This window comes from Geospiza fortis, unplaced genomic scaffold (genome assembly GCF_000277835.1).
Source record: "Geospiza fortis unplaced genomic scaffold, GeoFor_1.0 scaffold172, whole genome shotgun sequence".
In the NCBI taxonomy this organism is placed as follows: Eukaryota; Metazoa; Chordata; class Aves; order Passeriformes; family Thraupidae; genus Geospiza; species Geospiza fortis.
This window is the reverse complement of record NW_005054309.1, coordinates 5200516-5211596: the sequence shown is the minus strand read 5'-3', so window position 1 is coordinate 5211596 and position 11081 is coordinate 5200516. Positions and strand designations below refer to the sequence as shown.

Sequence of the window (11081 nt, the reverse complement as noted above, 5' to 3'; positions counted from 1 at the left end):
CCTTCTAGTTTATATCCTCACGCACACAAAATTTGGTTATTATTGAAATACATTTAAGCTTCCTGTTACACAATGTTGACACAGCTGGTAATTTCCAGCCCTCAGTGCTCACATGAATACGAGATGGTGAAAGGCTTCAATGTCTCCAACATGAGCCACTGAGTTTAGCTGTATGGGGGAAATACATTTCCTCTGATTGTAAAGGTTTTAGATGAAGCAAAACATGAGTTCAGCAGAGTGGGAGACTTGATAAGAAAGCTGGCAGAGAGAATATTCAAACTTTAGAGCTCAGCTCTACTCAAAATAATGTTTTGGACTTGGCAAAGTGGTACAAATTTGTCACTGCCTGTGTGGGTCTCCTAGCAGGAGGTTACTCAAACTGTGAAGACAGCCAAACCTTCCACAGCTGTAACAGGAAGACTTTTGACCTCTTGATGTTGAGTATTTTGGTTTTTCTGAACCAGACTCAGGGTGTGTTTGTGCTGAAGTCACAGAGAAATTTGAGAATGCAGTTTCTGAAAGACTTCTGAAGAGGACTTCAGAGGGGCAACGGAGAGGGGACCTCATTCATTTGTATAAATATCTAAAGGGAGGGGGTCAAGAGGATGCACCAGGCTCTTCTTGATGGTGCCAAGCAAGAGAACAAGAGGCAATGAGCAGAAATAGATGCACAGGAAGTTCCACCTGAACTTGAGAAAGAAATTTCCTTGCAGTGACTGTGCATTGGAACAGATTGCCCAGAGAAGATGTGGAGTCCCCCTCACTGGAGACACCCCAGAACCATCTGCACACAATCCTGTGCCATGTGCTCTGGATGACCCTGCTGGAGCTGGGAAATAGGACCAGGTGATCCACTACAGTCCACCTGAACCATTCTGTGATTCTGTTAAGACAAGGAAGATGCTCTTCCTTCCTTGGAGCTTCAGTCTTCTGGTCTCACAGGCAGCATGTCATACCAAATCTCTCAGAAACTGACTGTGTTTCATCTTAAAAGTAATTAGTTTTTTTGCTTCCACTATTCCAGTTGGAAGGCTACTGGAAATCTTGATTGCTCTAATGATCAGAAACTTTCTTCTAATTTCCAACCTAAATTTATTCACAGCTGGTTAATATCCATTTGTTTCTGTGCCAGTTTTGTTCTTAGCTAATTTAGTTTTTTCCATATCTGGTGTTTATCTCCCCGATGCATTTACATGCTGTGATTATGGTCCTGCTGAGCTGTCATTCTGCTCAATGAAATAAGCCAAAATCTTTTGGTCTCTTCTTGCAAGATAGACTTTCCCTTCTCCTTGATCATCCTTCTTTGGAGCTGTTTCCATGCCTCTCTTCTCTACAAGATTCTCAACTGAAAATCTGCTGCTGGCATTGTCAACTGGCACTGATATTTTCCAGACTATTCTGGAAAAAACTCTTCTAAAACTAGATCTGCATCTGTCTTTTTTATGGATGTATTTTATCGACAACTTGCAGTCATTATGTGTGTGCAAGTCGTTCTTCTCAGTAATTTCTAAATGATAGTCCATGGCTTAGGGTAGGCTTTCTGTTATTGATGATAGTGTTAAATGAAATTGTCTTTTTATTGCTGAATTACAGACAGGTCCCTCTGTGTGGTGACTGGAGCTCAGCAGTACTGAATGTTTCCCAATATTGACAATGTTTTCCACACTGAGTAATCAACAAACGCAGTCACCATCTTCCTGCTTCTTGTGTGTTTGTGGATGAAACATCAGAAAAAATTACTTCCAACAGTGATCCAGAAAATCCTTCCCTGTTAAACCTTCCTAAGTCTGACAGTCCTTCCTTGAGTGCTCTATTTTTCATTTCCCCATGAGTGAGTTTCCTGCCTTCTTTACAGATTTAGTGCTATTCTTTACTTTCTCCAACTTCAATAATAATTTCTTTTGTAACACCATAACAAATGCTTACCAAAGATCATATAGATCAGGCCAGTTATACTTCTCTTGCCTAAACCCCCAGCTATGATAACAGAAAATACTGTCAGGTTAGTCTGACATTACGTTTTCCTGACAAATTCAATTTTTTTTTTTTGTCTAGGTTTGTTTAGTTCTCCTTGAAATCTGTTCCCTAAAACCTTGAAGATTACAGACAGTCATATGGCTGTTAGCTGTCTTACCATTTTTCTCACCTTATCTTAAATCTGGTATACTTTCTGTTGTTCTGTTCACATTTGTAACTAGACGATAACATATTTTCTACCAAGTCTCCAATTTAATATAACACATTTGTAATAGCTGAAGAATTCATACCCTCTTAAACATTTTGGTTTTGCACCATAAATTAGGTTATCCATAACACAGATGCCACTTTGAGTATGTTTTACTTCTCCTCCCTCTTTTTCATGAGATAACCAAAAAACTTCCAGTGATTGTTTTATTATACTTTAATATATTTCCAGTATTTAAATAAGCTTTACTTTAGGTAACTTGTACTTTTTCCTTCTTCCTATGAGGAACTATCTTCATCCTCTGTGTGCTCTCCATACTCTGTGTAAAGGCATAACCTCAACAATATAAAAATTTAAAATATTAGTTGTGAAGCTACTTAAAAATTTTTGCTCATTTTCTGGTCCAGGTTCTTAATATAACCAACTCCTTTGTTTTTCTGCCTTCCATGAACAGCATGTAATCCTTTTTTGTGAGTATTACATGGATTATTGTTCTTTCACTATTTCCATGTAGTATCTACCTGTCTTTTAATAATTATTATTTCTTTTGTTTGCACAGGTTCAGGCAATCCTATGCATCTCTTCCAGCTGTATATAACTTTTCATGTTGTGTACATTACCTGGATTGGGTAGAGTGGTAACATCAACTGTTCAGAACAAAACCAGCACCCACTTACTTCCTAGTTCCCATATTTTTGCATTGTTTTCTCTGTTGCACATCATAATTTCCCCCCCCCTTTCTTTTATTATACATTCTTTCTTGTGTTCCTTTTTCAAAGCCTTCTTAAAATTGTCCTGGTTCTTAAAAGCAGTGTTAGACAACAAATAGCAAAAGATGAAAGATGTCATCTACATCTCAAGCCTGCAACTGTTAAATTATATTCCTTGTTAAACTTCCATGAATGACAGCAGAAGTAACCTGTCACTTTGATGAGACACATGTCAAGCTGTGTATTTTATTTTATTAATAATTTCTGTCACATTTCTGTTGTTACTTCTATAACAATGGTGTCCAAGGCCATATTGAGGACTAAGGCCATTTCCTACCTAGCATAAATAATATGAATCTGTTCCTTTGTTTAAAATATTATTTTTTTTTCAGTTTTAAGATGTTCTGACAGATTATTAACCTATCAAAATGTGATTTTTATTCTCAGTTTTACATAATACTCAGAAATACTCAAAAAGCTTCTATTTATGATTATGGTCTTTGTTTATTCCTACATTAATATTAGCAAAATTGACCACAGGAAATTCTGTGAAGTTAAACTCTAATATTCAGCATTACTTATTGAGAATCATATTTCTGTATTCCAGGCTAAGGTTAAATGGGCAAGTATTTCCCCTCAATTGATTTTTAATTAACAGTGAATAAGAGTTCCTGGACCTTTCATTGATACACCTACTAGTCAGAAAATGCTGAATTTGAAAAGGCATTTTGTGACAGCTTTCCTACCCCTATGCAGGAAATGCTGTATTCACTACTTGACACTGTAGCTTTGGAACCCAACTGGTGACATTGGGAAGACAGAAATTAACATGAAAAAGACATGGAAGCAAATGAGTGCATTTTTTACAACAGTGTAATTTCAAATTAGACACACTGATATAAAGGTTAAGATACAGCTGGCTCTAATGCCGGTGAGGCAAATTTTAAAGTTTGTTTCCTCAGCTTTTGAAAACTATTAAAGCCTATAAAACCAAAGGATGATAGTAAATGCATGTCAAAATAATTCTGAAGGTCTCATTTTTAAATGTCAGTGGACAAGAGCATCTGAATTTCTTTTATGTGTCTCATAACAGCAAACAAAGTCCTAATGTAATCAAGGAAGGTAATTTGTCTAAATTCATTGCACTGCACTTTCCTTATCACATGTTTTTGTTGTTCTAAATGCATAGATGTTATTCTGTTCTAAATGCATATTTTATTAAAAAATGCTGTCCCAAAGTGTTGGTAACTTGTATTCAACACCCATATTGGGGTAAGAGGTGTAAAAAGAAAATGATACGAGATGAACATGAACACAAATGAACCAGAAGACAGCAGACTGCTCTAAGACAAGCGAACATGAAGCAGCAGAGTGCTCCGCGTTTTACAGAGAAACTCACAAACACTTTATTTAGTGTGGCTCTTTTCCCCTAGGGATTGCCAAAATAGAGAAGCATGTGAGAAAAGTGAGTTTATGTGCACAGGCCTACCCTGCAAACATTGTAGATAAAATTCAGGTGTTTTTTTTTTAAAGCCGGCTTCTTCCCTTCTCGTGGGAGTCCCTATTGCTTCCTAATCCTCACTCAGCTTGTGAAGAGGGAGCTCTGCTGGTGAGAAACGTTCCACCACCAGCTCACCTCCCTGTACTCATGTGAGTGAACCACTGCTCAGTGAGCAGAACTTGGCTGTGGAACACTTTTGTTTTGTGCCCAAGTGGTGCTGGGAGGGGACTCAGCCCCGGCTGCAGGCAGCAGCCGTGGGTGGGTGATCTGGCTGCCCTGCCCTGGGCAGCAGGAGGGAAAACACCACAAACGTGGCAGGAGGCAAAACATCTCATAAAAGCCTTCAAACTCCAGCAAGGAGGAGAAAATCAGCAAACAGGACAGTGAGAGGAGCAGCAGAGGCAAATCTGAGTGTCGTAATAGGCAATGGAGAAGTAGAGGAAGAAAATTTAATGCTTACACCTACTATGCCAACCTAAAGAAGTTTGGCACAAAATGTTTTTTTGAGAGGAACTGCAGTAATGCTGATACATGATTAATTGTGCAAACTTTGGGAAAATCCATTCAGGGACTACATGAAACTTTGGGTTGTGATTTGTATTTTTGGGCATGGGTAAACTGATGAGACATGGATTTTTTTTTTCCATTGCGTATAATGAGTTTCACTTACTTGATATTTTAGAATTTACTTTATTTATATGCAAATAAACCACTGGAAGTAAAACTAATGTACCAATGACTCAGAACTTCAAAAGCCTGAGAGCAGAGCAATGAAACATTAGACTGTTTATAATAATTCTAACCTGGCAGAAAAATTTGCTGAATTTGGTCTTTATGATCCTTAGGCATTTTATTAGAAATATTAGTTGACAATGATGAAAATCCACAGCTACAGAAAGTCACCTCCTAGTTTACATGCCATTACTCTAATTTGGTAGACAAGTGTTTCTCTCAGTTTTGCATCACCTGCTTCTGAAACAGACTATGCAAAATTAGATTCTGTGATACAAACAACTAGTACGTACTTTGTGTGCTGGGTAGATTAATTCTAAGTACTATTTCAATGCTTTTACCTTTTTCATTTTCAACATTTGCAAAAAGAGTAGCAAATTAAGCTGGATAGAGGATTTTAAATGGACCTGGTTTGTACATCAACGCCCTTATTTTTAAAGCTTGCTTAGAAACAAGATTATTATAAATTACAAAATAATCTAAAGCCAAGTTATGAGACTGCATTTTTTAAAGTCTAAATTTCTGCATTAATTATTTTTTCCATCCTTTCATGCCTGTTGTTCTATTTGAACAATTCATCCTGATACAGCTGGTGGACTTGTATTCCAACTTTTTATCCTCCTCCTTTGTATAGTAAATTGTGACAATAGTGGCAGATTAAAAAAATAAAGTACAGCATGGTTCTTGAGTAAACAGTGCCTCTTTGGTGAAAGTTATATACTGGGTTTAGACTAACATTTATATTAATATATGACAGGGACTACGCTAGGGGCTGTTGTTTTTCTAGTTTTTGAATGAATTTAATTCCAGAATAGAAGGGTGGATCCTTAGTTAGTTAGTAAAAGTTCTTCCTAATTTACATCCAGTAAAAATACAGCATGAGCCAAGAATTTCTGAGCCTTTGCAAGATTTTCTACTAGGCTCCTATAAAACTACTCAACAGCTTCAAGCAACGCTTCCTCGACCAGCATTGCAAATGCTCACAATTTTTACAGTTTCAGTCTGTGCCTTTGCCAAATGCAATTTATCATCTACTTTCTTTGAATTAACTTCATTCTATGAAAGTGAGCTCATTAGTTTTACCTTTTTTTTCAATTTCCAAGCAACTCATAATCTGCTGTTCAAAACTTGGTTGGGCTGCTACTGAAACACTGGAAAATATCAAGGCAAAATGGAAAACATACCACCATAAAGACTGCCCCACTGTTGTAAGTGCTTTTAGAAAAGAGTTGTAATAATAAAATATTATCAGTTTATCATAATGTAATTTTACCTAGGATAGGAGTTATGATTCATAGACACCACTAGAGATCAGTTAAGATTCCAGCCATGTGCCCAGATTTTTAAAATTTTGTAGCTTAAACTTATTAAGTTTATGTTGGTATTAAGAGCTGAGCAGAGATTCAACTTAGCAATGAATTGAATTTTACACTGTGCATATTCTTTGTGGGCCATTTTATTAATGTAAAAATGGACATTACTTATTTTTTTATTCACAACTGTTTAATAGCTTGGGGTTTATTTACTTTAGGTAGCAGTGTGACCAACACTGTTACAGTATTTTTAATAGGTTTCCAAGTAAACCAAAATGGGATATTGAGATCGTTCGGCTTTCCTTTCCTCAGTGACTTAGCTGTGTCTTAAATGTTGAGAAATCAGTGCAAAAATGCCTTTTCTAAAATATTTAGCAATACTTTTCATGCCCACTAAAACATGTGAAGCCCTTGAGGTTCCAACTTGCAAGAATTTTCATGTACACATATTTTTTTGTAGATCCTCTACGAGCATATAGGTGTGTGTTTGACAAATTGAAATGAAATAGGAATGATTAATATGGATCATTTCATGTAAATAGGAAATGCCAATGGCACAATGTTAACTATCACAACACAAGAATTAAGGGCACGAAGCTGATTGCCTATGCAATTAAAAGTTTAGGAGACAAACTATCTGATCTGGAACTTGGCCAAGGCATCTTGACTAACAAGGCTGCTCCTGCAAAAAAGTGCCACAGGAATTCTGATACCCTTGTGTGGTCAAGATTTCTGCTTTGTCTAAATTAAGCCATGTCAAAACATAACACTGCCATATATAAAATCCCATGCCAACATTTGGCAAAGCACTTCTTCTGTTCAAGCATTTGTGCTGGGGAAGGCTGACTAAATACAGCATCAGGGCAAACAGTTTTGAAAGCATTTATTTTGAATTTCATAGGAAGCCAAATGCTGTGCAAATCCCGTTCTGTGACTGAAATCTGCCCCCTTTTCATTTATAGTACTTTCATAGAAGTCAACAGGAAGACTGGTACCAGGTCTATAATATACTGTAAAGACTTTAAAACATTTTATAATTGGTTGTTAAAATGACAGCAATTTGAGAGCAGTGATTGGGGGTTGAACTCAGCTTATGTTCTGCTTCCATCTGGTCTGTTGAAGATGGAAAACCACACACACAGGATTGCACACATAATCCTGAGAGACAAATACTCTCTTTCACCTGTAGAGTTTAGCATTTAGACTTGGCTCTTCTGCCTTATCTGTGAATCCCAGGGTGTGCTCCTGAATCCATCAGGTTCCATCCTGTCAGAGCCTACATCTACTGAAATTAACAGGACTCCTTACATAACTGAGGTTGTGCATTTGTGGACAAACAACCCGTGCATCTCATCTGAAGTTCCCCCTCTCGTGCAGAAGCCTCACCCCTATGGCTCAGGAGGGGCAGCTGCTGCCTTAGGACCCCTGGCAGTCCCTGAGGTCACCGTGCCAGCGACCCAACCAGCAAACTCAACCAGCAAACACTGAGAAATCAAAGGCTTAATCTCATGAGGATGGTGAGACAGCTTTGAAAGAGCTCCCGTGGCACTGCACTTCTCTGCATCCTAGTGCTGCTCATGGATGTGCTGCACAAGTGATGGCAAAAGCAAATCCTACAGAAAGGCACCTGGAAATGTGAAGGCAGGACATACCTTCCTGTTAGATGTTTTAAATTGCCTTTGGAATTTTAGCTTAGGACATCTTTAGTATTCCGGTGTTACAAGGCTTCACTTAGAAACCAGTAAGGAGAAAATCTAAACCTAGGTCTTTGGAATAAACAAAGTCATTTTCTGGCTTTTGGGAAAAAAAAACCAAATCAACAAACCTAATCTGTACTTTAAACAAAAAATGAAGAAAGATACACACATTATCACCTGATGTGGTAAAGTACTTTTGGTGATGGACTTCAGCAGAGCTTAAATATAAAGTATATTTCATCTACACTTGCACAATATACTGAGCTTAGTCAGAAATTCCCCACTGAAGCTGATTACTGATTGATGCCTCTCCAAGATAAGTAAAATCCCAATCTCTGTAATTATGCTTATTACCTTGTTACAGATGTTAAGGTTCTCCCCTTTTAGAAGTATTCCAAGAATTAGCTGAGTTACAGCAGGTTATTAGTGAAACAGGGGCTCTGCAAGCATCTTTTAAAATAAGGGGACTATGGAATTAATTCTGCAGATTTTACTTTTATATCTGAGAACAGAACAGTAGGAAAAAGGGAAATGATTACTGGAATTCTAAATCAGATCCTACATTCGACCCCGATAACTTCAGAAGAGCGATTGCTCTAAGGCGTGTAGGATCAGGTGTTAGATATTGGCCCATCATTTTGCATTTGGATGTACCCAGTGCAGTTTACCCAGCTAAACCCCACTTTCTCTTCCAGAAGTGTAAGTTCTATTAAGGGCTCGGAGCTTTAAAAATCAGATCATTTTTGCTTAGGAGTCCAGAGTGCTGACCTATGTGTCTGACTTGATCCACCCAAACTGGGATGGGTTTATGGTTCACTTTATTTTAGTAATAGCAAATAGCTCTTCCTAAATCAGTAAAAGTCTTAGAAGTAGTCTTGGATAGTAAGAAAGAACCTATAATGCTTAAAATGTGCTGACATTTTTCTTTTTTTTTTTTACATGTATTTGTATGGTAACTTAGCTTATGTTCCAACATGGTTTAATCAACATTGCAGTAGATCATCTCATTGTAAAGAAATTACCTTTTTATTGTCTTTGCCTGACTCACTTAGAGGCTCTAATTAAGGATATACTAAACATGAAAATCTCTCCTAAGGCTTTAAGCTTTGTAGATGTTATCTGAAGCCCATTAATGCTTCCTGTTACGACAAAAATATATTCAAAAGTTTGGATGATGAACTGAGGTGGGCATTTGTTTGTAAAAATGATAAGTGTACTCAACAGGAATTTTTACTTCAGCAGGCCTTTTAAGAGAATTTGGTTATAATTTATTTATATTTGAGCTAGAAAAATAAAAGTATTTTGAAAGAAAAAATTAAAGAAGTACACCAGTCACAAGATATTTGCATGTTTTGACCTTACTTCCTATTGCAAGTTTGACTTCAATCTTTGAATGACTCAGAAAATTTACAGTGCTGTGAGACACCTCAAGATTCCATTAGATTCCCTTTTATAAAGTGCTGTATGTCTGTTGAAATCTTGCAAGATGTCACTCACAGCAAAGAACTTCTGCTTTCTTAAGGATGTAAACACCTATTTGGCAACGTCCCATTCAGCAGCATTATTTAGAGGATTGGTTTTGTGTTTTAACCTTATTATCAGAAATAAACGGTAACATGCATAGTCCCTCCATTGATTACATCTCCTGTTAAAACCTGTTTGCTCTCCTGTTACAAGCAGTGTTATGTCACATTATTTATCACTGCTGCGACCAGATAACACAAACATGAAAGAGTAACCGGTGTCATTCAGCTCTGGACGGCAGTGCTGGATCAGAGTCCTGCCTGAACCCCTCTGTACTGGGCACAACCCGGGCTCTGACACTCCTGCTGTCCCCATGACCACTCAGCCGGGGTTTAAATGCTGTGCAAACCCAACACAAGCGGTCAGCTCGCACCTCCTGAAGCTGCAGTTCCCCTCTGACCAGCCTCCGTGCTAACACCACACACAAGGCTAGTGCCTGATAAAAGCATTTGATTGCTCCTGGCAGTGAACACCAAGCCAGATTGGGTCAAAGCAAAGGAATGAATCTGGGAGATCAATGAAAACCTTTACTCCACTTTGATAGTTCCTCCTTCAAAACAGACTTGGCTTTCCAGGGAAGAGCCGTGTGAAGGAGAGTGGGAGTCAAGGTTAAAGGCATCAGGTCCAAGGCAGTGGAATGTGTTTATCAGGGAGGGGTGTATTCTGCCAAGGTAACAGATCAGTAGGATCATCAGACAAGATTTCTGCCTAAAATCTTGAAGTCTCTTTGCCATGTGTTTGAATTCATTCTACAAAGTCATTCAGTGGCTTAGCAAAATTAATCCTCATCCCGTGTGGGGAGGGAGGAATAGAAATCCATCACCTTTAAACACAACACACTGAGCAAATCGACAGTGTGAGTGTGTTGTGAAACCTTTGCAGATTTTGCAAAGCAAGTGCTCTGTCTTTTCCTTTATTGTTTGCCCTTCACTTGACATACAGGAAGAGATGCATCAAGAGGATGGCAGGAGACATGTGTCACTTAAAGCATGCCATAACAATGTTTGCCCTGGAATACTCCCTTGAATCTGTTTGAACAAGCAGGCATCACACACGGAAAAATACACAGAGAACTTCACCTAGTTACAAAGTTGACAGAACCCCTTTGCCATCCACCCCCGCCGAGCAGCGCCAGCCCCGGGCACGCCGCTCCCTCCGGCCCTGAGCCGGAGCGCCACGGTCACACCGCACCAGGTCACTTGTTGCACAGTGCCAGGGTGGCATCTGCCCTCCGCTCAGCCCACCGAAACTTCCCGGAGCCGCGTTCCACGGAGCCCGCCCGGAGCTGCCCGTGCGCGGCCGCTTACCTGCATGTGTCCCTGGTACATCCTGCCCGGCCGCCCGGCTGCCCTCAGGCCGGCAGTCGGCTCCGCGCTGCGCGGGGGGCACTGCTCCGGCCGCTCCACTACAAGAAAGAAA

General features: G+C 39.0%; 1 protein-coding gene across 1 annotated transcript in view; it reads right to left on the bottom strand.

Moving 5' to 3' along the window:
* PEX5L (peroxisomal biogenesis factor 5 like) overlaps positions 1–11063 on the bottom strand; it is a 96970-nt gene extending 85907 nt beyond the window's left edge. The window contains exon 1 of the mRNA XM_031055458.1: positions 10970–11063. Within this exon, the coding sequence (XP_030911318.1) occupies positions 10970–10990 (21 nt within the window). The 5' untranslated portion in view covers positions 10991–11063. The remainder of the gene's footprint in view (positions 1–10969) is intronic.
* Positions 11064–11081: the final 18 nt, after the last annotated feature.